The 27,079-nt window shown below is 41.1% G+C and overlaps 1 protein-coding gene across 5 annotated transcripts; it reads right to left on the reverse strand.

Moving 5' to 3' along the window:
- Positions 1–1,214: 1,214 nt before the first annotated feature.
- ZBTB43 (zinc finger and BTB domain containing 43) lies at positions 1,215–26,978 on the reverse strand. Of its 5 annotated transcripts, none has more exons than XM_044264886.1 (3): positions 26,900–26,978; positions 22,814–22,934; positions 1,215–6,609 (listed from the first exon to the last, which is right to left on the reverse strand). In XM_044264886.1, exon 3 carries the CDS (start codon positions 6,584–6,586, stop codon positions 5,183–5,185), a length of 1,404 nt encoding a protein of 467 aa, XP_044120821.1. In that variant the 5' UTR covers positions 6,587–6,609; positions 22,814–22,934; positions 26,900–26,978; the 3' UTR covers positions 1,215–5,182. The 5 variants fall into 5 exon arrangements, with proteins under 5 accessions (XP_044120821.1, XP_044120820.1, XP_044120822.1 ...); XM_044264885.1 differs by having other exon boundaries at positions 22,814–22,937; XM_044264887.1 differs by lacking the exon at positions 26,900–26,978 and adding an exon at positions 26,599–26,615 and having other exon boundaries at positions 22,814–22,937.
- Positions 26,979–27,079: the final 101 nt, after the last annotated feature.

The following is a 27,079-nucleotide window of genomic DNA, read 5'->3' on the forward strand; positions in this document are numbered from 1 at the left end:
GCCCCTGCGGGAGCCGTGAGGAAGCCTGCTCCCCAGGTGGGCTGGGGCTGCCGGTAAAGGGGGCCCCAGCGGGGGTCAGGGGGGTCACCATGCTGCAGGGCCTGAGCTGTCTGCCCTTGGTCAGCCCCGACAGGCCCCACCGCAGAAAGGGCTAGAAATGGTTCTTCTGGACTTCTTCCCACACAGAGAATGGCTGAGCTAGCTGAGGCAATCTGCAGTTGGCTTTAAAATCAGCAATGGGGAGGGGAAAAGAAACCTCACAACAAACAGTGGTAACAGAAGGTTTGTGTGGGAAGACGGTTAAGTTTGGTCTAAAACAAGCAGTGTCTCTGGTAATGAGCTGTTGTTAGGAAATACGTGGGCCCCCTCAGTGCCTGCAGCACTTTTAAAGAGCACGGTTGCTGTTTCTTTAGGGTTTTTTCGGCGGGGGGGAGGGCGAGTGCGGGAAGGCACAGTGAGGTGAGGGAGAGACCCCACTAGAGCATGGGCATTACAGAGCAGTGAAAAGAAGCATCTCCAAGGGTCACAGCCGTGAACCCAGCTCCGCTGTGCAGCCATGTTCCGCCGTAACAGGTGCACCTCCTGTCAGGCACAACAGGCTCCTGCGCGGAGCGAGGGCACCTGCAGAGTCGGCAGGGGTCCTGGTGTGAAACCGAGCACACTCCGCTGCGGTGCCCGAGCTGCTTATAAAGGGCGTGGGCAGGGTTAGGGAACGTCTGTGAGGACAGTGCAGCTCTCGAGGGCTGGCCAAGGAGAGGGTGTGGTCACCCAACCGTCCAGCGGTCTGACAGGAGCTGTGGCCTCAGGCAGAGCCCGGCCACCTGTCAACCCACACCTGGCAGGAAGGAGCCAGGGGAGGGAATTCGCCAACCTCTCCTCTAATCCACCAGGTTCCTTCCAGATGATCTCTGGGGTACCCTGACCAGAAGGCAGGGCAGGTCTGCCGATGCCAGCATCCAGAGCGAAGCACAGCGTGAGGGGATCTGAGGAGCCACCAGAATACCTAGCACGCCTAGAGCCTGGATGGAGCTGGCGGGGGGTGAAAATGGGATAATCATAAATTCCTGACAGGCAAACGCTTACTCACTACTCACTTGGTCAGACTATCCATCTGGCATTTACTTATCAAAAGGCTACAACCTTCATTTTCAGGGGGCAAAAGCCAGGATGAAAACAAAGACATGCGGTCATATAACCAGAGTGAAAAACAAAACTTTTTACAAAGTTGACGGATAACATTTATTAAAACATGTCATACAAAAGGGCATGGTCTCTTCTATAAGAAGAAAATATTAAACAGTAACATTCAATTAAGTAAAACCATGCTGTACACTGAAGACAGCAATATATAAAGACAAAACTATTCAACTTTTGCAACACAGGCATAACATTTCACAAAATATCAATAAGATATGCACCTAATGATAATCTGTTTATCATCAAATGGTTTTGTGGCCTAAGAGTCACCTGACTTGCATAAATAAAGTAATTTTCTGGAAGAAACATTGGGAACCTCATAAAAGGAAAGAAGGCAGCAGCAACTGACATTATGACACAGGCTTCAAGCAACACTTAAAAAAAAAAAAAAAAAGGTCACATTTGCAAAATGTGTTCCAGCATCTTCCCATTGGGCACTATCAGTAGAGATCAGAAATAAGAAACATGTACCTTTAAATATATAAGTAGCAAAGAAAAAACCCAAACAAACAGACCCTGGTTTTACTCAACAAAGTTAGTGACCCATGAAAGCAATTAAATCACAACATTAGTGTGGCAGACGGGGGTTGGGGAAGGGGGCAAATACGCTGCATGGTTTCCAGCGTCCCTAAATGAGACCTTCACAAAGACAAACACCTGTGGAGCCCCCCCACCCTCACCCAGCGGGTTGTGGCAAATTCTCCTCCCCAGGACAAACCGGGCCACTTCTGCTCTGCCCCTGTGTCACTTCGGCAGCAGTATGGGGATGCATCTGCCTCGTGCCTCCACAGGAAGAGGTCACTGAGACCAAGCAGCTCTCCCAAACAGCCAGAAGCCAGCGCCAGGTCAGTTTAGCTCAGCAAATGGCCACTAGAATGGAGAGGACCCTTTTGGGCAGACTCTTTGAAAGTCGTGGCCTGCAGAAGGGATTAGAGGAAGGTGAGATCTAGAAATCAGAATCAACAGGCTGGGGCCCGGGAGAGCCTGAGGGTAACCCTCAACACACGCGAGGAAAGGCTATACCAGTCCTTCCTTAGACAGTGATCCCTACTTGACCAAGTGGATTGCTGTAATGTGTAGATCTAAAATTAAAGGCATGGTATAAATACTCATATTAAATACCACTGGTGGTGCCTTGAAGCCCTTTCCCACTGGGATTGGAGAAGAACCACAGTTAAGACCCAAAGTAGGGGACAAGTACTTGGTTGTAGGCCATTAACACGATCCCTGAAAGACTGTTTGGAAAATGTTACCCACAACTATCCAAACTCATTTGGAAGGATAAAGATTTTCTAAAGCTGTACTGAGGCTACGGAGAGAGACTATCCAACCCAGAGTGGGTAGGAGAAAAAAGGTAGTAATCCAGTACGATCTCCTAATCCTATAAAGCAAAGTTTATAAAAATTCACTTTCACTATCCAAACTAAGGCAATCTCTTTCCCCCACCTCTCTGAACATGGCCAGCACTTCAGATGCCAACCACTTTGCAGGGTCTGGCTGACCCAACTAGCAACCCGAATTTTAAAGGAAACCCCAACTACCATAAACAACTTAAAACAGCAGATGTGAGGAACTTACACTTTAAATTCTATACTTAGCTGATGTACATCTAAGGATTTCAATAAAAGACACCTTTCTTCACAACACATGAGATAAGTCCCAGCACAAGTGACTACTTCCCAAATTGTCACCCAAGGGCTGCCCACCACTCCTGGCTGAAGGAGCATTCTTTAACATTACTCGTAACAAAGGTGCTGTGCTAATTTCAGCATAACTGAAGAACCATGATTTTTCTGGAATATTTTTATTTTACCTCTCAGACTCTTCTCCCAAAATGTCCCAATGCTCATTTGAATACAATCGTTAATGGGAAACAGCACACCAAACCTTCCAAATTATTAGAAAATGATTTGCTAAGACCACGGGAGAGGGTGATCAGCTTTTGGCAGAACAAAATGGCTTCACTGCCTTGGTACTAAAATCAGTAGGAATAAAAAACCAATTTCTTCTCACACATAATGGCTAGGATCATCCCTAAAACCCACTGGCTTCTAACATGAAAAAAAAAAAAAAGAGAAGGAGCAATTGAACTCTGCTTGCACAGTCACCTCTACACATATCTGTCAGGTGTGCAGAGAAAGGACTGTAACCGTGAAGTTTTGACACAAAGAGAATATTAATGTGGCAAACAACCAAGAGGTAATATCTAGTTTCTACGTTAAAAAAATCAATATATATATATTTATAATAAAGTTTTAAATACAAAGTGCTTTTTATATATCGAGAATGATACAGTGTTAATGAACAGATCCCTGTTTTGTAATGTTGATTACAAGAGTTTACGGGTAAATAAGTACTTTCTTTCCCCTTTCCAGACAACATTCAACAAGCCAATGCCTTTGTGGTTGGCGCTTGAGGATGGGAGGCCATTGCCAGCAATGTGTATCACATTAGAGCAAAGCCAAACTTTTAAAACAAAATTTTACCTCAAATCCAGGAAAAGTTATTTTTATTTTACGGAAAAAAGTTTCCACTTAGAAGTAAAAGACCAGTAATTTGTGGAAAAGCTGACATAATAGTAGCACCCTGTCCTACCCTGGTGAGGCCTTCAGGTATCTGACACAGCCTGAAAGCATTCTGAATGGAGGCTTCCTTTTTAACCTAAAACATCTGCCCGAGCTGCAGAAAAGGTCCAAGAACAGCAGCTTTTCTTGCTGGCTTCTGGTGCGTACAGCTACGTGGACTTGTAAATTTATGCAGCTTTACCTAGAATTTGGGAACATGAATCTGGAGGCTACCTTCTAAAATTAGGATTCCTTCTTTCCCCCTTTGAAAACCCCTTCCAGCACTCCTAAAGAACGGCAGCATTAGCTCGGTGTGCCCCTCTAAGACTCCCTCCCCCACCAGTGTATTTTCAAGACTCTGTTTGCTTGGTCTTCTCTGCCGCTCAAAAGTCTGCTCCTCTGCGACTCTGGCTGGTCGCTGGGAGTGTCACTGCAGCCTCCATAAGCTTCCACACACAGGGAACTCTCAGCCATGACTTCTGGCTCATTCCCACTAACTGTGGTCACTAACTGACCTCCTCAGGAAGCATCATAATCTGAGAGAGAAATGGCTCAGCAGCCAATGGTACCACGGTCAGAGTCAAAGCAGGCTAGACGCCTACTAGCCGCAGAGCAGATCCCACTGTGTGGATGCTATAATTATAAAGGATTTGGGACAGCAAACCAATTAGAAATACCTATCTCTGGCACCCTAGAGAATTACAATTAGATACAATTGTCCAAACTAAATGTTAGTACTAAAATACAAAACTTTGCCTTATCAAGAGTCTGAAACACATTGAGAGTGGCATCTTAACAGAAATTGAAGCTTGTACCGTACGTTGTTTCATACTTAGAACGTCACCCTCTTAGCATCTCCATAGTTAAAATACCCTTTTAAAGAGAATAAAACCAGAGAAGAGGGCTCTGTTAATCACTTTTGCATCCTAGGAATCACATTTTCTGTAGCTTTTACATTAAGTAGCATTTCATTCAGTGAGGCAGCTACCAAAACAAATCCACATTACCTAAGTTATCTATGGTGAGAGCTAAATAAAATTCCAACATGACCTTGTAATAAGTGATCAAAATCGGCTGCCCCCTGAACAGAACTGGTAGGCTGGGGTCCAGTTCCAAGCGCAGGTGTCTCTATCACCAAGTCCACCTGCCTCAATCACAACAACGGGCCTGAAGTTTTACCTCGCCAGCTGGGAGGTGGGTTAACTTCTCCCCGTTACCCACTCCAGGCCTGGACAGGAACATACAAATTTGAGGAATTAGATTTTTAAATTGGCCTACTTAGAGCTGGTCTTTCAGAAATATCTTCCATTTTTTTTTAAGCTTCTCTCATAATAGCAAGTAGCACGCATCATCTGTGCCCAGATTTGCATAATTACCATAGTTTATTTTTGTGCCTGCCACTCAAGGGCCAGATCCTATTTTTAGTTAGCCTCAGTCGTATTCTGCTCAGCCTTTGCAGCTTCGTAGGACTTGGTACAAGAAGTCACATGCCTGTGGAAACTGTCCCTCCACATAAATCTCTTTGCACAGATATTACACTCATACGGCTTGATGCCTGTATGAATTTTCATGTGGCCCACGAGATGATGCTTCATTTTGAATTTCTTACCACAGACACCACAGCCATAAGGCCGAAGACCGAGGTGCATGCTCATGTGTCGATCTCTCTGACTCTTGTGAGTGAAACTTTTCCCACACTGACAAGGATACAGCTTGTCGGTGGCTGAGAATCCTAAATGGGAAGCTTCTTCTTTAATCCCTGTTACCATTTCGATATTCTCACTGTAGCCTGACGCTAGGGCAGCCTCCTGTCTGTGCCCAATGAGATTCCCATCTGACCTCTCTCCGGAAAACTCTTCCATGGAGGAGCCATAGAAATCCACCTGCTCGTCATAATTGCTTTCATCAGCCTGTTCGTCAAACTCCGCTTCCACTTTTTTCTCCCCGATGTGAAAGTCCTCCTCTACTCCCGAAGGCTGGACCGAGTGCTCCGTCTGCATGGTATTGATGGACTCGGTGACCTGGTGCTCGTCGTAGGTTGCGTGCACATCCATGCCCTCGCATGCCTGTTCAAAGCGCTCAGGCTTCACGTGGATCCAGCGTTTGTGAGCCATTATGCTGGGCTTGCTGTACATGGGCCGGGTGTAGTGGAACTCGGCACTGTCGCTGGCCCCCTCCTCCCCATCCTGGCTCGCCATTTCTGTGCTCAGCCGGTCATGCTCTGTGGACGAATTGCTGGGAAGGTATTCCTGCTCAGTGAGCTGAGATGACAGCTCGTCTTTGGTGCTCTCCTCTTCATTCTCTCCATCCCTCAGTTCCTGGGCTTTGGGGAAATCAGCATGGCCCCCAGAGCCCAGCTCAAAGCTCTCTACCAGGCCATTATAACTACTACTACTTGGAGACTGGTGGTCACTGCCATGATTCAGCTTCTGACAAAGGACTGTAGGGTTTCCCTCTAAAACCTCAGTGCATTTGTCTACCACATGCCACATTTGGAGGAAGCTTGCTGCTGTTAAGTAACTAACAATTTCTGGAGCAGGCATGACTAGACGTCCCGTATAACTAGATAAGAGAATGTTCTCAAATACTCTTGGGTTCATCACATCAGGTAAAACAATTCTCCTGCTGTTTTTCAGGAGTACCTGGTCACAAAAGTAGGGTGAACTGGCAGCAAGAACAGCTTTATGTGCCCGGAAAATGTGGCCTTGGACAACAATGGAAACATCACATAATTGTCCTTGCTGGCGCTGCTGGTTCAGTTTCTGCAGAATTGTGCTGGAAAAATCAGGAAATTCTACTCGAAAAGAGTTTGTTCCAGGCTCCATTTCATCACAAATCTTGTTCAGTGCTACAAGAGAAAGAAAAATTAGTACTAATTCTAGCCCAAAGAGGAAGTTACTGATCACTAAGAAAACTAAGACAAGTTCCATCCAGTCCCCTTGCCTGTGGGCACCAGTGGGAGGAGCATTCATCCCCCAGAGCAAGGCTTGCAGGTGTGAGTATGCTGAAAACAGGAACCACCCACCACCATCACGGTAATAACTCTCAATTTTGCCTATGTCTGTGAATGAGAGAAGAGAATCCACAGAGATGTGATCTGTAAGCTATACAAATCTCCTAAATAAAACAGAGTAAATACTTCTACTCCAAACGAATATGGTACCTATCCCAAGGACAGAGTTTTTAAGAGACCTCAGATTCTATCCACATTTGCCAAGTTGGGGTAAGGAAGTAAGGATGGAATTGTGAGAAGGAAAAACTATGTAACTTCTGAGACAAGAATGAACACAGCAACTGTAAGGAACAGCAAGACCGTTAGGCTATACGCCAGCATGGGAGTGAGGGGAAAAGGGGGTCAAGTGGCCAGAAGAATCTTGCCTTTGGTCCTTCAGCACCACAGGGGCAAACTCACCGAAGCCCCAAACAGTGTTTCTCTGGTGGCCATCAGAATTTGAGCCCTTTAGGAGCTTCTGATGTGAAGCAGAATGAAGTGGGAAGGCAAGGTATTCCTTCTGTCTGGTGGTCTCCAAGTTGTTTATAGACCAAAAAGCATAGTAAATATTGTCCCTGTTACCGAATGAACTCAATCCGAAGATAAAACTAAAACAAAGAATAAAGGATAGCCTGTGCTGTTACTGTAAATATATTTTGTGGGGTAGTCAAGCATTAGAGAAAATTTCAAATAGCAACAATCAATAAGATAAACTTTGTTTGAGATCCTGTTCACACACCGTAATTCCATAGTAAATTAAAATAAACCAGTAAACCCGAGATTTATTGGCGCTGTCACCTGGTTCCAATACTATATCCAAACACTGTTAAATGCCAGATTTTCTAAGTATGAGATTAAAAACAAAGCAAACAAACAAAACTCCCCCCAAAGATTGAAAGTCATCTTCGAGAGATAGGGAGAAAGACCAAGAAAAGAAACCAATGTTTCTTGAGTAATTACTATATAGCAGGGGCTATACACCTTTTTTTTTTTTTTTTTTTTCACTTAATCTTTATGACTCTGCAAATGTGGAGACTGATATTCTCAAGTTCAGCTATTTCAGGTAACTTTCCCAAGGTTAAAATAAGAGCTAGTTTTTATGAAATTGGAATTTGATTGACTGTAGGTCTCTATGACTTCAAAGCCTATGCTATTTTCCCTATAACATCATTCTGCCTCTTCTAGGAAGATGCCAAAATACCATGTTACTCATTATTAATTTTTAGAGGTAACATAGTGTTTTTAGAAAGAAATATTAATTTATGGCTACACCTCTTAAAACATTTCATAATTTAAAGCAAAAATAGACCAGGAAATAAACTATCCAGGTATCTGTAATTTCAAAAGGAAAAGTTAAGTAGTATGTAAACGTAAGACTTAGAAAGTATGGAAATTCTGAGAACCATATCTGGGTATACAGATTCTCTGCTAGATCACATCACTGTAGAATTTGGATTTTAGCTATTTAAAAAAAAGGGGGGGATAATATACACATGTAAAGGCATTTACAGAAACTTGTTAAAAAAAAAAAAAACAAAATTCTTCACCATTTGTTCCTATTCCTCCTCCCAAAGAAAATCACCATTAATAAATTCATATACTTCTAGAAATTTTTATATGCATATATCAGAATAGATCATATATATCCTTTAAAAATCCTTACCCAAATGGGTTCATTACCTACATTTTATTCTGCATTTAGCTTTTGTCACTTAATAGATTTTGGGAGAACTTCTGACATGGTATAGACTGTGTCTCCCCAAATTCATGTTGACACCTATTCCCTCAATGCGATTACATTTGGAGGAGGGTTTTTAGGTGGTGATGAGGTCACAAGGGCAGAGTCCTCATGAATGGAATTACTGCTCTTATAACAGAGACACAGGGGCACCTGTCTGGCTCATTTGGTAGGAGCATGTGACTCAATCTCAGGGTAGAATTGAGTTTAAGCCCCACACTGACTGCAGAGTTTAATAAAAACGTTAAAAAATTACAAGAGACACGGAGACTATTCAGCCCTTTTGCCCATGTGAAGACACATAGAAAAGACGAGTTAGCTATGAACCAGGGAGTGGGTCTTCTCAACACACAGAATCTGCAAGCGCTTTGACCCTGGACTTCTTAGCCTCCAGAATTATGAGAAATAAATTTCTGTTGTTTATAAGCCAACCAGTCTATGGTATTTTGTTACAGTAGCTCAAATGAACTAATGTACTATATTAGTACAGAAAGAACTCATTCAGTTCTGTTTAATGACGATATAGCTCCTGCTATATGGACATATCCTAATTTAAGCAGCTCTCTTCTTACAGAATTTCAATTGTCTGGGCTTTTGAAATTAAGAGCAATGCTATCATAATATATACAATATAATTATACATCTGTGCATAACTATCTTAGCATATCCTTGGAAACATCTATAAGGTAATCTCTACCAATGGAATTGCTGGGTCAAAGGGCTGCAGATTTGACATTCTGGTATATATTACGAAGCCACTTTTCGGAAAGGTTGTACCAAGACACACTCCTACCAACAAGGACACACTCCAACAAGGAACAATAAGGTCTACTCCTCCACACTCTTAACAACACTAGATATTATCAAACCAGGGGGAAAAAAGTTTCCACATCTCCTAAGTGAATAACCCATAATTCATTGTTGTTTTAATCAACATTTCTTTAATTATGAATGAGAATGATATTCTTGGTTCATGTTTACTGGTCATTTGTTTTTCCTATAAATTATCAGTCATATTGTTTGCTCAAATAAATTGGGCAATTAATCTTACTGATTTGTAGTTTTTTGTAAATGAAATTTATAACTTTGAAATGTATACAAATTACCCAATCTTTGCTTTTATGGCTCCAGGGTTTTGTATTAGACACAGAAAGGCATTCCCAACTCCAAGATTATTTTTAAAAAGTAAAAAGCATTTGTTTTTTCCCGTGGTGCCATTTTTTAAAAAAGCACTTAAATGTTTAATACACGAAGAGTTTGTTTCGGCATAAGGAGTAAGGTTAGGATTCTAGCCCCTTTCCCTCAAAATGTCTGGCCTATTTTCCCAACACTACTACTGAACACTAATCTTTTCCTCAAGATTTCAAGTATCTTTTGTGGAATCTTAAGTGACTGAGAACAAGACTTTTAAAAACAATTCTACAAAAATAAAGGTTGTAAGTGATATTAAAGGAAGTGGTGAAATAGGGAGCTCTAGGGATCAGTCCCTCCACCAAAACAACCAGTAAGCTGCTGAATAATCAGAAGCAACTATTTCAGAAATCTGGAATCTGATCAGACACTTGTAGCAACCAAGACAATGCTGGCTGAAGGGAGAGGCGTTGAACCTCACCAAGAGAGCTGTATGCACAAACCAACTATAAACCCCATTCCTCACCCCTGTGCCAGTCTGTGGGACAGTGGCCCACATTCCTGAAGTGGCTGGCTCATACCAGGGAGGACGAGGATTACATCTTTCAAAAGCTGAGGGTTTGCATTCTGGCCAGTATGGTGGATCCACATAGCTTTGTTTTGGCCCGCTCAAGCAGCAGTGTCTTCCTCAGCAGCATCGATCATAAACTTTTTTCCGACCACAAGATTTTTTTTAAAAAAAGATTTTTATTTATTTATTTGACAGACAGAGATCACAAATAGGCAGAGAGGCAGGCAGAGAGAGGGGAAGGGAAGCAGGCTCCCCGCTGAGCAGAGGGTCCGATGCCGGGCTCAATCCCAGGACCCTGGGATCATGACTTGAGCTAAAGGCAGAAGCTTTAACCCAATGAGCCACCCAGGTGCCCCTTGACCGTAGATTTTTGAAAAGACAAACACACTCCCCTGCTATCCACCCCCAGGGCCCGAGTCCAAGTATTTAAGGAAGTCTGTCAGGTCACAGGCTGACCATATAATAAAGCAATAGAAACTTCAGTGACTACATGGAATAAGGGATGTAGACTTTGCTAAATCATTTGGAAAAACTGTCATGCAAACAAACTACTTCAGCCCTCAAAAAGTAACAAAAGAAATCCCATAGGATAGGAAGAATCTGATTTCAAGAGTTAACCATATTAGAATACATAAAACGTTCCAGCTCTCAACCAAAAACTACAAAGTAAAAGGAAAACAGGTGCATTCACAAGAAAAAGAATAGGAGAAACTACCCCTGAGGAATTTCAGACATTGGAATTACTAGTGTAAGTTGTTAAATCATCTCCCTTGTATGTGCTCAAATTGCTTAAAAAAAAAAAAAAAAAAAAAAAAAAAAAGACAAACCCCCAAAACCCCACTATGGACAAAAAAACTAAAGGAAATCAGGAGAAAAATGTCAGTAAGGAGACAGAAATGGTAAAAACGAACTAAAAAAATTCTGGAGTCAAGAATAATAGCTGTGTTGTGGGCTGCATTATATCCCTTCAAAATTCATGTTGAAGCCCTGACTCCTCAAGCACCCTAGAACGTGATTGCTATGAGATGTTGAGTTGTTGTTAGGGTGGACCCTAATCCACTCTGACTAGTATTATTTTAAGGAATGAAATTTGGACACACAGAGAAACATGTGAGGCACGCACAATGTGAAGATACAGTGAAAAGATGGCCATCTGCAAGCCGAGAATAAAGGCCTCAGGAGAAACCAAATCTACCAACACCATGATCTTGGTCTTTTAGCCTCTGGAATTGTGAAATAACAAATTCCCGTTATTTAAGCCATCTAGTTTGTGATGTTTTTGAAAGACATAGGAAACAAATACAGGTTGAAATAAAAAATTTACAAGAGGAGTTCGATGGCAAATTTAAATAGGCAAAAGGAAAAAAAAAATCCGCAAACTCAAGGACAAAGCAATTCCAACTATCCAGCCAGAGGGATAGGAAGAAAAATGAAGAGAAATGAGCACATTGAGGTACCTGTGGGACACCATTAAATGTACCAACATGCACACCATGGGGGTCTCCAAAGAAAGAAAAGACATAAACAGTATTAAAAGAAATATTGGTAGAAAACTTCCCCTTATAAAAGACCAACCCATACATCCAAGAAGCTCAAAAAACTCCCAAGTAGAGTAAAATTAAAGAGATCCACATTAGACACACTAGAAGTTAAATAGCAGGAAGTCAAAGACAAGGGACTTGAGAACAGCAAGAAAGAAGTGCCTGATCACATAAAAAAGGATCTTTAGTTAGATTTACAGCTAATTTTTCATCAAAGACCATCAGGGCCAGAAGGCAGTGGTATGACATTAAAAGTGGTAGAAGAAAAAACTGTCAACTTGTAATTTTCTATCTGGCAAAACTATCTTTTCTTGAATAAAGGAGAAATTAAGACAGTCCCAGATAAACAAAAGCTAAGGGCATTCATTACCAGTAGACCTCCTCTACCAGAAATGATAAAAAGAGATCCATCAGGCTGCTATAAAAGAATACTAGGTAGTAATTCCAAGTCACATGAAGGAATAAAGACCACTGATAAAGATTAGCAACTTAAACATAAAAGCTGTTATTATTCTTTTGACTTGTAACTCCTTTTTTCCTGTATGCTTTAAAAGATAAATGCATAAAATAGCTATAAATCTATGTCGATAGACAACATCTGAAAATGTAATCCATGACAATAACAGAAGGGGGAGGGATAGATATCTAAGTAACAGAGTGTGTACTACTGAAACTAAGTTTGGGGGTGCCTGGATGGCTCAGTTGGTTAAGCATCCAACTTGATTTCGGCTCAGGTCATGATCTTAGGGTGCTGGGCGCGCTTAAGATTCTCTCTCCCCCTCTCCACATCTTCCCGCCTGCAACTCAAGTGGACTTGTGTGCTCTCTCTTAAAAAAAAAAAAAAGGAACTAAGATTGAATTAGTCAAACTAAGTTGCTGCTAAGTTTAAGAGGTTAACTGTAAACCTCAATGTAATTACTAAGACTATACATGGAAAGGAAAGAAAAGAATCAAAACAGCATACCAAAGGAGAGTAAATAAATGTTTTTATTTTATTTTTTAACACACACACACACACACACTTGAGATTTACTTGACAGAGAAAGTCATAGTGAGGGAGGGAACACAAGCAGGGGGAGTCGGAGAGAGAGAAGCAGGCTTCCCACAAAGCAGGGAGCCCGATGTGGGGCTTGCTCCCAGGACCCTGGGATCATGACCTGAGCCAAAGGGAGACGCTTAATGACTGAGCCACCCAGGCGCCCCTTAACGGTTTTTAAAAGGTAGTAAGGGAGGAATTGTGGAACAAAAAACATACAAGATATATAGAAAACAGCTAAACGGTAGAAGTAAATCCTTCCTTATCAGTATTTAAATGTAAATGGATTACACTCCCCCATTAAAAGTTGGAGACTGGCAGAATGGATTAAAAAACATGATTTATTTATATCTTATCTATAAAAGACATGTAAAATGAGAGAAAAGATATTCCATGCAAAAAGTAACCAAAAAAGAGTTGGAGCGACTATATTATTATCAGACAAAATAGAATTTAAGTCAAAAAGGTTATAAGAACAAAGGACATTATATATGGATAAAAGGTTCAATCTATCAAGATGATATAACAACCATAAACATATATGTACCCAACAAGAGAAATATATATGAGACAAAATATATGAAGCAAAAAAAGGACAAAACTGAATAGAGAAACAGACCAATCTACAACAACAGGTGGTGACTCCAATTTCTTTCAGTAATAGAAAAAACCAAATTTAGGATCTAAAAGGAAATAGAGGACTTAACATTACTACAAATCAATGACACCTAAAAGAATACAGAATATAAAAAGTAATAAATCTCTGATACATGCTACAATATAAACATGGAAAACATGCCAAATCATGCTAAACATTAACTTAAAGAAGCCAGACACAAAAGGACACAACTGTGTAATTCCACTTATGAGAAATATCTAGAATGGGCAGATTCAGAGACAAAAAAGTAGATTAGAGGTTGGCTCAGGGGAATTAGAAATGGGAGTTATTACTTAATGGTTTCTGTTTGGTGTGATGAAAAAATTGTGTGAAAAAAATTGGGGAATTAGAAAGTGGTGCTGTAATTATTGCCACTTGAAAATGGTTAAAATGGTAAACTGAGTGATCTATGTATTTTTTTTTTAAGATTTTATTTATTTATTTGACAGAGATCACAAGAAGGCAGAGAGGGGGTATAGCTCAGGGGTAGAGCATTTGACTGCACAAGAAGGCAGAGAAAGATGCAGAGAGAGAGGAGGGAGCAGGGTTCCGGCTGAGCAGAGAGCCGGATGTGGGGCTCGATCCCAGGACCCTGGGATCACAACCTGAGCCAAAGGCAGAGGCTTTAACTCACTGAGCCACCCAGGCGCCCCCGATATATGTATTTTTTAACCACACATTAAAAAAACCCAAAAACCTAGGAGAAAAAAAATCATATAACTTTATTTTCAACTATGTCAAGGTGGTAATGGTCCTTAAAATTTAAAAGTATCTGACTTTTGGGGTGCCTGGCTGGCTCAGCTGGTGGAGCATGTGAATCTGACTCCTGATCTTGGAGTTGTGAGTTCGAGACTCATGCTGGGCGTAGAGGTTAAAAATAAAATACTTAAAAAAAATATAAATAAAATACAAGCATCTGACCTCTACCCCTTACCTTTGGGTGAGTGTGGTATTTCTACACATTCCCTGATCTTACTAACCTGCAAAGTCTGAACCTCTCCTTTGGGTTTTCCTGCTATATAAGCCTATTTATAAGCTCACAGGCAGTTGTTACCTATATTAATAGTATAGCTGTTGTTTTAATTAAAAAAAAAAACTTTGACAGAAGTAATTAACTCACAATAAACACTTAAATAAGTACACCACCATGAACTACCATATGCAAAGTACTGTGGGAGAATTTCTAAAATGATCAAGGAATCTCACTGTACAGAGTTTATAATCTGGTAGGGGAGATTAAGAAAAATGCATACAACTGTGTTATATTAGGAAAAGCCTGATAAAAGCACCACAAGAGAATCATAAACTCAAGAGAAATTCAGAGGAGGGGACCTGGTATACCCTACAGTCATATGTCCTTTCACAATAAATTTCAGTATCACAGATAAGATGGAAGACTTGAAAGCAATATATAATTCTTCCCATCTACCATATCCTAACCAAAATAATCTAGGAAAAATGAAAAAATTGGCCTTAGTCCTGGAAACTAGCGACCAGAGTTATCTGGTTAAACTTGAATTAAGGACAGGGCTGAGATGGGGCCAGACTGAAAAGACGCATTACCCCCGCAACTCCACCTACTACGTCAGACGATCCTGGTACAGTAGCAGCAATGAAGAACGCTAATGCCTGTTCATTCGAAGGTCCATCCAGGGCTAAAACTCCAGAGCGAACTATGGGACAGGTCCTGCCGATTAGCAACATTCATAGCTGTCTATACTGGAATACCGAAGGTTGCACAGTGCCTCAATAGAAATTTTTTAAAAAACTTGACATGAGAGGGTGGGGCTCAGGAGTAGCCCCAGGAAGGAGGTAGAGACATTTGTCGGCTGGGCCAAGACCCGTTGAGTGTCTTGTCTTCAGCTTGGGTTGTGATCTTGGGGTCCTGGGATCCAGCCCCGTGTCTGGCTCTCGGCTCGGTGAGGAGGTCTGCTTCTCCTCCTCACTTTCTCTCTGTGCGTGTGCTCTCTCAAACAAATAAAATCTTAAACAAACAATTTCCCTAACACAGAATAAAGTGCACAGAGCTCAAGCTCTCCTAAGAGTACCTAAGACCTAGCCTCTGGCCCAGCCATTCAAGTTAACCCCTGGTGTCAGGATGATTCAGCCTGTCTTCCAACTAAAGAGCTAAGAGATGATTCTAACAGCATTCGTGTATATGGTAAAACAAACAAATAAACAAACAAAACAAAAACAACCCACCCACAAAGGTGGAAAGTTTTCAGACCCAAGCAGAATGTTTCCCATTAAAGAATTAAAAACCTGACTGGTCAGGATGCCTGGGTGGCTCAGTGGGTTAAGCCTCTACCTTCAGCTCAGGTCATGATCTCAGGGTCCTGGGATCCAGGCCAGCATCAGGCTCCCTGGGAAGCCTGCTTCCCTCTCTCTCTCTGCCTGCCTCTTTGCCTACTTGTGATCTCTCTCTCTGTCAAATAAATAAATAAAATATTTTTAAAAAACCCAACCAACCAAACAAAAAAAAATACCTGATTCGTTTCATTCTGTAAGTACATGAGGTCTATAAATACATTCTACAATAACAAAAAAGAAAACAGTAATGAGTTAACAAAGAGCACAGTTTTGTTGCTGTTTTTTAAAGCAAGCTCTGTTTTTTAAAGCAAGCCCAATGTGGGCTTGAATTTAAGACTCCAAGATCAGAAGTCACTAGCCATACTGACTGACCCAGACAGGCACCCCTAAAGAGCACAGCTTAGACAGCATTTTTATTTTTATTCATTTAGTTTTTATTTTTAGTAGGCTCCATGCCCAGTGCGGAACCCAATGTGGAGCCTGAATTTACAACCCTGAGATCAAGACCTGAGCTGAGACCAAGAATCAGACGCTTAACCAACTGAGCCACTGAGGTGCCCCTCTAGATAGCATTTTAATTTTTATTTTTTAAAAATATTTTATTTATTTATTTGACAGATAAAGAGCAAGAGAGCACATGGGCGCGCACGCACACACACGCACAGGGGGATAGGCAGAGGGAGAATCAGACTTCCTGCTGATCCTGGAATCATGACCTGAGCGGAAGCAGACACTTAACCGACTGAACCACCCAGACGCCCCTAGACAGCATTTTCAAAATGATGACTCAGGGGCGCCTTCGTGGCTCGGTGGGTTAAAGCCTCTGCCTTCGGCTCAAGTCATGATCCCAGGGTCCTGGGATCGAGCCCCACATCGGGCTCTCTGCTTGGTGGGAAGCCTGCTCCCCACCCCCCGGCCTACCCCTCTGCCTACTTGTGATCTCTGTCTGTGAAATAAATAAATAAAATCTTAAAAAAAAAAAAAAGTTTCCACAAACTTATGAAAACATGGTATATACAAAAAAAAAAGGGGCTGATGACTTGAAGATGCAGAGAAACTAGTAACAAAGCAGAAATGTAAACAGGCGATTAGGTGCAGAACCACAACAATAGAAAATGGAATCAGTGATGTGGAAGGCACTCTAGGGGAACTTTTACCAGAATGCAGGAGGAGAATAAAATTATGAAAACAGCAAGAAAGAAGAGAATAGAACAGGAGAAAAGGGAATAGAGATCCAATGTATGGCTAGTTAGTGTCCTTCAGACAAAGAATTGAATAGAGTAGAAGGAGCAATCAAATAAAATATTTAACAAAAGAAAATTTCTGAGTGAAAAATCTTGAGTATTCAGAAGTCTTGCTTCAGTAGTGGGGGCAAATTAGCCCCAAACATAATGTAGCTCTGGTCCTGTTAAACATATCTTGAAAATAAGTCTCAAAGGGATCAAACTACATAGTGCAGAAATATCCAGAGCCCAAGAAAGTAAAACTCATGCCTACTGTCTAATGAAAAATCACTAGACATGCAAAGCAGCAGGAACATATAAACCATAATAAAGAAAGAAAAAAATGTGATCAATAGAAATAGACCCAGAAATGACAAATTTATATAACTGGTAGAAAATTCTGTATTCCATATGTTTAAGAAAATATAGCTTTCCTGTATTTAAACAGGGAAGCTATTAAAAAAAAAAACCAACCAAAAAAACACACACCCAAATCGAATTTCTATGGATTAAACACAAATAAGCAGGGGTGCTTGGGTGTCTCAGTCGTTAAGTGTCTGCCTTTGGCTCAGGTGATGATCCCAGGGTTCTGGGACTGAACCCCACATCAGGCTCCCTGCTTGGCGGGAAGCCTGCTTCTCCCTCTCCCCCTGCTTGTGTTCCCTCTCTCGCTGTCTCTGTCAAATAAATAAATAAATTCTTTAAAAAACAAAACACAGATAAACCAACACTGAAGAATAGCAACACTGCAGAAAAAAGATCAGTGAACCTGAAAACACAGCAAGAGAAACAACCTAAAATAAAATGGGGCGGGGGTTGGGGAGGACCAAAAAAAGAAAAAAAAAGGAGAGGGGAAGGGGAAACGAAATATCAGTAAACCCTGAGAAACTTTAAGGCACCTAATTGGAGTCCCTGAAGGAGAAGAGGTGGAGGTAAATTTACTTGAAGAAATAATAGTCAAAATCTTTCCAAATTTCATAAATACAACAAATCCACACATCTAAGAACCTCAACAAATTCTAAGCACAAGCATAAAGAAAATTTCCCCAAGCTATACCATAATCAAATCACTTCAAACCAGTAAAAAGAAACTCTTAAAAGCAGCCAGAGGGGAAAAAGACCCATTCTGTACAGAGAACCAAGGATAAGAAAGGCTGCAAACTTCCTATCAGAAACAATGTCAGTCAGGAGACTGTAGACAATGCAAGGCATCTTCAAAGTACTAAAAGTAAAAACCTGTCAACCTATATTCTATACCCAATCAAAATAGCTTTCAAAATAAAGGCAAAATACTTGTTCAGATACAGAAAAGATAGTGGAATTCATCATCAAAAAGGTCAAAAGTCAAAAGAATGGGTTTATGAAAATAGCAGTAAGCCAGGCAACATTATTAATATCAAAGTAAGAGTCAATGTAAAAAGTATCAAATGGGACAAGAGCTTATTGTTCTTATTTTTTTTTTGCAAGTTTATTGTTAGTTGATGAATTCCATAATTCATAATGAGGATTACCTTGCAAACTGTGTGTAAATGTAATATAGTCTCTGGAAACAAGAGTGACAGAAACATAACTGTAGTAAGAAATATAATTTTCCCTCTTTTAATTCTTTAATCAGGTAGGCAAAGGATAAATGGAATGTAGAAACTTAGACAGGTAATGCTAATTTAAATGAAACATACAACCTCTACAGTCTACAAATAACACATCTTCTTTTTTAATTTTTTTAGGACATTTACCAAAAAATAAGAGAGAAAAAAGTGGGCACACACACCAGAGCACATCTGATTACATGTGATTATACACTGTAATAAATCAAGAAATATTAAAGAAAAAAATCTTAAACCCCCCAATAAATTAAACAAAATTCTTAATTCTAAAACAATGAAGAAACTAAAACTGCAGTGTCAAATTCACAAAATTAGAAATAAAGAATGGACTATAAAAACATTATAGAAACTTTAAGACAGAAGACAATTCCACACTAAGAAATTTCAAAATTTCATGGATAAAAAGTTTTACAGAGAAGTATAAATTATCAGAACTGACCTGAGAAGCAAAAAAAGTCTGAACAGATTACTGTGCAGAAATTCTGAAAGAGTTCAAATGATTTCCAAAAGCACACCAGGCCTAGAATAATTTATGGGAAAAAATTTTAAAGCAAATTAATTCCTATACTGTATAAACTGTTTCAGAGGGGAAAGAGGAGCAAGGGAATAACGGTGGGAGAAAACTTATTACTTTTATTTAAACTCTGGTATCTAAATTAGATATGAAAAAACTATAAGCCCGCCTCACTTACTAAGAAAAATTATAAATCATATGGCATTCTGGTTTGTTTTCTTTAATCTCTTGTGGGTCAAGTGCACTGTGAGTATGGCACATTGAAGAAACTGAAATCTTGCTCCCATCCCACTGAGGGCAAGGCCCTCACCCATGCTAAAACTACCACCAGAAAGCCAGCTTGCAAGCTCTCGCTGAGCTCTTCATTCAAGATCACTCCTATGCTTCACGTGGGAAGGACTGCTGGGATTACCCTGCTAAAGGCACTGACTGAACTTTAAATGTGGGCACTGGGGGCAGCACTGAAAACTTCTCAGTGATATGCAGATTGAAAGACAATCTGCTGATGCACTTAAAAGCAGGAGTAAGTCAAAGAAGTACAGGCTTAATTATAAGATTTCAGCAAGGGCGCCTGGGTGGCTTAGCATCTTAAGCATCTGCCTTTGGCTCCATTTATAATCCTGGAGTTCAGGGATGGAGCCCCGTACAGGGCTCCCTGCTCCACGGGGAGTCTGCTTCTCCCTCTGCCCCTCACCCAGCTCCTTGCTCACTCTCTCTTTCTCTCTCAAATAAATGATTAAAATCTTAAAAGAAAAGATTTCAGTAAATGTAATCAAGGTTTGAGGCCATGAAAGTAACAGTGACTATGGAGAACAGAGAGGTAGAACTGGTAGGAGTGACTGAATTGCTCAGCAGAAAGATGCAAGGGGTAGTGCAAGACACAATCCATCCCATCCAGGGACTGGAAAGGTAACCTCCAACATGGGAGAAAATATATGCAGATCACATAACTGTTAAGTGCTCTGTATTCAGAATATATGAAGAAGTATTGAAACTTAATAGCAGACAACTGAAAAATGGGCAAAGGATTTGAACAGACATAAGATATACAAATGAGCACACAAAAAATGCTCAGTATCATTATTCACTAGGGAAAGGCAAATTCAAACCACAAGGAGAGATAACCATTCAGATGGCTATGATAAATAAAACAGACAAAAACAATTATTGACATAGATGTGGAAGGATCAGAACCATTATATATTGCTCATGTGAATATAAAGTGGTACAGCCATTTTGGAAAACAGTTTGGCAACCCCTCAGTGAGTTAAACACAGAGCTACCATGTAACTCAACAATTCTACTTGGTCTATACCAAGTATATGTATATATGTATATAAGTATATATAATATATATATAATTATATATATAATAAGTATATATAATTCCTTATATATGTATATAAGTATATGTAAGGTCTATACCCAAGAGGACCGAAAACATATGATATGATATCCACACAAATATCCACAATAGCAATATCCATCATGGCCAAAAAGTGGAAATAACCCAAAGGTCCTCATCTGCTGACTGAATAAAGAAAAGGTGGTATATCCACACAATGAAACAGTATTCCTTTTTATTATGTATTATGTAAGTTTTCTTTTTTAAAAGATTTTATTTATTTATTTGACAGAGATCACAAGTAGGCAGAGAGGCAGGCAGAGAGAGAGGGGGAAGTAGCCTCCCTGCTGAGCAGAGAGTCCGATGCAGGGCTCAATCCCAGGACCCTGGAATCATGACCTGAGCCAAAGGCAGAGGCTTTAACCCACTGAGCCACCCAGGCGCCCCTATATAAGTATTCTTATATTATGCCATTCCTTTGGCAATAAAAAAGAACGAAGCGCTGACAGATGTGATAACATGGCTGAACCTTGAAAACATGATGCTAAGTGAAAGAAGGTAGATACAAAAGGCCACATCTTGTATGATTCCATTTATAAGAAATGTCCAGAACAGAAAGATTTATAGACAAAAAGTGAATCAGTGGCTGCCAGAAACTATGGGGAAAGGAAACGGTAGTGACTGACTGCCAATTGGGGTTTTCGGGCGGGGGTGGGGTGGGGGGAGGATGAAAATCCTCAAATTAGATTGTGGTGATGGCTATCTGAATATACTAACCCACTAAATATACTAAGAAACTTTTAATTGCACATGAATTATATCTTAATTGAGCAGTTTGAAAAATAAAGTAATGCAAGGTAAACTAGTTACTGACTACAAATTTTCCAAACTGGGTAACAAGGAAAAATCTAATTATAGAGATAACAACAGCATCTACTATTCATTAAATGTGTGCATTGTACCAAAATCTGTACAAAAGCACTGTATATATTTTATCTTAGTCCTCAAAATAACCCACTGGATAGGTATTTTTTTTTTTTTAAGATTTTTGTTTATTTATTTGACAGAGAGAGATCACAAGTAGGCAGAGAGGCAGGCAGAGAGAGAGGGGGAAGCAGGCTCCCTGCAGAGCAGAGAGCCCGATACAGGGCTTGATCCCAGAACCCTGGGGTCATGACCCGAGCCAAAGGCAGAGGCTTAACCCACTGAGCCACCCAGGCGCCCCTGGATAGGTATTTTTTATTCCTATTGTATAGAATATAGAACACGAAACAGACAAAGAGGTACACGACCTGCTTAAGGTCATATAACTAGTGGGTGGTGAAGTTGGGTTCACAACACTTGCTCAGGCCCAATATAGCCTGATGATAGTATGAAAGGTAAAAGTGAATACTATTTTCACAAATAAATGGAAATAATCTATAATATACAACACATTCCTAAACTCCAGAGCAAATTATTTACAATCCTCAGACTTAATGATGTACTAGCAATTTTATTTATCTTGCACATAGTTCAGTTTTAAAACGACGACAACAATAACCCAATAGTAACCCACCCTATTCCCACTCACTCCCTCCATAGTTCACGGAGGCTCTCTGGCTTTTTTTAAAAGCAGGGAAAAACTGGGAAATATTGAAGAATCACCGAGCTCTAGATGATCTTCAAGGTATCTTCCAACTTTGATGAGTTTAATAGCCTGTATTAATTATACAGCTAAAGAATAGTATGTCAAGTTTTAGACATTATTTAAACACAACTACAAGTCTGTAAGACACAGACAGCAATATAATAGGGAAGCAGACCCATCAGTCCTGAAGCCCTCCAGAGATTTCATAATCAGATCAGAGGGTAACTTGCATGCTTACTGTAGGGAGCACATTTAAATACAGTAAATACCACTTCAGTAAATCTAAAGACTGGTGCAAATGTACAAAATACCAATACCCCATGCCTACCAAAATTCTTTGTATTTAGCCAAATGCTTTACAGTTCACAAAACAGACTAGGGAAACCTGGGCTCTTGTAATATCCCTGAATCCTCATACTAATTTTAAAAATGAGTAAACTGAAGCTCAGGAAGGTTAAAAGACCTGTCCCACAGCATATATCTCAGAAGGGGTAGGTCAGGATTCAAAACAGTTTAATTTAAATCTATTATTTTTCTAAGTTAAAACAAGTCACTCAGCAGAGAAGTTTCTGTGAAGTTAAATAATGTAAAGCAGTGACTGGTCTTAAAATACACAAGAGCTCCTCCCCAGAATAGAAGTATAAGAAACTCTGGTCTAGAGCAATTAAATACAACTACATCATTATTTTTGCTGAAAAGAAACTATTTTAGTAAAAAATTTAAAAAACCTGTCTTTTTAGTAAGTTCATAGCTTACCTAATGCAAAGCTGTATTCCTAGGAAAAAGCCCTTTATGCCATGGCCATCAGAAAGCAGTAAGGATGAATGAGGAAGAGAAACCCATTTCTCTGTTTTGCTTCAAATTAAAATCGCACTGACTTCTGAAAGAAAAAAATCATGTTGAAAATGTAAAAGAGATGCTGGTGACATTTATCGTGTCTGTGTACCTTCCTAATAAATACTACAGGTGTGTGAGCAGCAGAAAGAAAACTAATCAACACTGGTATTTTTGGTTATATTAACTTCAATTCTGTACATTCTTTGCTTCTGTGTTGTATTTTTTAGCTTATTTATTCTTCTAAAAGATTTTTATTTATTTATTTGACACAGAGAAAGAGCACAAGCAGGTGGAGCAGCACCTAGGCTGAGGGAGAGGGAGAAGCAGGCTCCCTGCTGAGCAAGGAGCCCAGTGTAGGACTTGATCCCAGGACAGGACCATGGCCAGGCCTGAGGCAGATGCCTAACCTACTGAGCCACCTAGGCACACCCATTTTTTTTTTTAATTAAAAGATTTTATTTATTTGACAGAGATCACAAGTAGACAGAGGCAGGCGGGGGTGGGGGCGCCGCGACAGAAGCAGGCTCCCCGATTAGCAGAGAGCCCGATGTGGGGCTCAATCCCAAGACCCTGAGATCATGACCTGAGCTGAAGACAGAAGCTTAACCCACTGAGCCATCCAGGCGCACCCGTTTTGTATTTTTAATTTAAATTTGAAAAAAATGTTAGATTCACACACCAAAAAATGCCAAAGGTTCTGTACACCCCTCAACCCCTCACCCAGTTTTAATAACATCTTACACCACCATGGCACATTGGTTAAAAACAGAAAACCAACACTGATCAATGTCTATGTAACTTTACAGAATTAAACTATCCTTTGGAAAGGATAGAGACTGATCCTCTGGTCAGTCTCCACACCATGTCAATCAGCATCCCTGCAAGTTCTACTTGGAAGACTTCGGGTAAAGAACTTAGTAAAACCTGTTTTAGCATTAAAAAAAAATTAGCTACCTACTTGATGAGGTTTGATTCTTCCTTTAATTTTAAGCCACTGCTGAATGTTTTACTTAAAACTCAGGGCAAACATTCCATTGTGGTAAACTCTGAGATTCAAAAGCAAAGGTATTGTTCTAACCACTAACTCCCCACTTATCAGTCATCCTGCCATTACAGTACAATATAGCTAAGGAAATGGTTTTAAATGCCCTCTCATATTCATTAGCATTTGGGGTAAGAAGCTCAACTCAAGGAAGGCAGAAGGCAGAAACAGTATTCAGTTTCAGGAAAATGATTAGCTACAGAAGGCCAAGAAAATAAAGGCAAATTTTTGTTCTCAACATGTTACAAATAAGACAAAAATCCTTCTATTGCAACTGTACATATAAATAAGGTAAAAAGGAAAAGTTCATGACAATGATACAGAGTATATTTAACTGATTTTAAGGGGCATATTTCAAAATTTCTGCAATCAGGATGTGATGGCCAAGTGAAGATTTTAATGTTTGTCACTGCCGGAGACAAAGATAGAGCATTCCTGAGAGCCTCATTAGTATTTTTGAAGACACAAAGGAGGACACTGTAGGAAAGGAAGGACCGAACTCTGAACTGAAAAGTATTTAAGGGTAGGAATGTTAAAAGTTTGTAACAAACACTTTAACCAATTAATTTCACTTCTTTTTCTTTTTTATTTAGGCTGTAGAATGATGTCATTCAAAAATATCTAAATAAGTCTAAAAATGTTTTCTCAATAAGAATTTTATAAGCCTAGGGTGCCTGAGTGGCTCAGTCAGTTAAGCAGCTGCTTTCAGCACAAGGTTATCATCTCAGGATGGTGGGATAGAGCCTAGAATTGGAGTCCCTGCTCAGCGGGGAACCTGCTTCTCCCTCTTCCTCTGGCCCTTCCCCTGCTTGTGCTCTCTCTCTCTCTCTCTCTCAAATAAATAAAATCTTTAAAAAATAATTTTTTTAGAAGCCTAAATGATTAAAAAGCACATGTCATAGCTTAATTGGCAGTGTTTTCTCCTTCTTTGGTGGCAGAGAAAACAATCTATGGTATCTAGGATTCAATACAGCAGTAATTCAGCTTGATAAACTACAACACCCGCAACCCGAGAGCTTAAGAGAACAGAACACAAAGGCCTCCCCCAACAGAAAACACACAGGAATTGACACGTAATTTTGCATTATCATAATAACAGGGTTATTTTTCCAACCCTAAGAGCTTTCTTCATGTAAAAAGTAAAACCTTCCTCAAATTTCCCATGGGTATGCAGCAGATTTCTGCATTATATCCAAGGAACATGGAGGGAGAAGAGCTAGGGCAGGAATCTGCCCCAAGTAGAAAACTTGAGGGAAGATTTTAACCAACTTTTTTTTTTTTTTAACCAAACTCCTTTCTAAGAACATTAGCTGTGATGAGAGCAGGTATCAACAAACAGTAGGTTCGACTAAATGTTCTAACATCCAAAAATAAATTTTTAAAATCACATTTTCAAAGAGCTGATTAATTCCAAGCTTCTCCAATGAGCAGTTTTTTTCCTGTACTGTGGTACAATATACTTAACATAAAATTTACCATTTTATTTAAAGTGTACAATTAGTGGCATTAAGCACATTCACAATGTTGTGCAACCATCACCACTATCCATTTCCAGAACTTTTTCATCATCCCGAACTAAACCTCGGTATCGGTTAAACAGTAACGCTCCATCCCCTACTCTGCCGGCCCCTGGTAATCTATATTCTACTTTCTGTCTCTGAATTTTCCTATTTTAGATACCTCACATAAATGGACCCATAAGATAACTGTTCTTTTGTGTCTGGCTTACTTCTTCAGTGAGTACTTTAGTAAAGCAAAGAATGAAATCCCAAATTATGAGGTTTCTTAATAATTTAACTGCACAGTGACACAATCTCTTAACTAAGCAAACAGCCTTCCCAGAAATCCTCCTGTTCCATGAGCCCCAAGGGGCAGAGAATCTTAGACTGACCCTTCCTTTGCCTGTAGACAGGCCTAGTTAAGCAGCTGGAACTCAAGAAGGTGGCTCCTGAGAGCCCTGGAGGCTATCCTGGGGTAAGTGGATGGAGCAAAGCGAAGAAAGGAGCTGTGCAGGCTTAAAAACCATGGGTAGGAAGAGGCGTGATTTATCAAGCTACTTTGGCTTTGAGATGGTCTCCGGTTTGCCTGCCAGAAGGAGCTCCTACGCCCGGACACTTAGGTTGGGCGACACCTGTCAGAGTTGAGGCCAGACTGCAGTCTACTGGCTGAGAATGTCACCAGTTCAGGAAGCTTCACGGGGTCATGAGTCACTGCATGGCTCAGAGGTCCGGGCAAGCCTGCCCTGCCCCGCCCAAACCCGGTTAGGAGACCACAAACAAGACACAAAACTGGCAGAAACACAGATGGCCAAAGCGCAGGGCTGACAGGCAGGCCGTGAATGAGAGTAAAGACTGAGAGGGAAACAAAGGGTCAAGAAACACTAGCAAAGTAGAAAGAGAAACAAACACAAGGTCCAGAGGGAGATGCGCTCAAGAGAGAGAAACCGGAGAGAAATGCAAAGTTGATAGGGACAGAGCTGAGGGGCAGAAAGGGCAGGTGACAACAGGTGACAGAGACCGCCAACAGACGTGAGACACGACTTAGAAGTAAACAGAGGCAGATACCAGCAAAGTCCGGGTGCAGCCCTTCTCCGGGCCTTGGCTCGAACCCGAGGCCGCCACGCCGCACCCACACGGCGCCCCCGAAAGGCCGGCGGACGTACCGGGGCGGGATCTCTAAGCGCTCTGGCCCGCCGAGGTCCGCCGCCACGGGGTGACCTTGGGCGAGACGCTGCCTCGGGGGCCCTGGGGTCGCGGTCCGCGTACTGGGCTGGCTGGAAACCACAGGAGTCGGACCGGGCTGCCGGGACTCCAACCGCCAGAGCGCGGCTGAAGCATCCCGGTCTGCGGAACGGGCCTGCCGGGCCAGCGGCGCGCGCGCGCCGGGACCTGCAGAGAAGCCCTTAAACCTCTCCGGCTTCCCTCCCTGCCCTCTCGCTACCTGTTGTCCCGACTCCGCAGTACCTGCTAACGGCTCCGCGCTCACATAACCCGGCCGCCGGACACTTTCCGCCACCGGCTCCAGGCCCCTTCAAGCCGTCGCCGCCGCGACCGCCTCAGCCTGTGCCTCCCGCCCCCGGAAACGCTTCCCGGTTCCGCCCCCCGAAACGCCAGTGCTTCCGGGGGTGCGTCAGAGAGAAAGAG

This window comes from Neovison vison, chromosome 9 (assembly GCF_020171115.1).
Source record: "Neovison vison isolate M4711 chromosome 9, ASM_NN_V1, whole genome shotgun sequence".
In the NCBI taxonomy this organism is placed as follows: domain Eukaryota; kingdom Metazoa; phylum Chordata; class Mammalia; order Carnivora; family Mustelidae; genus Neogale; species Neogale vison.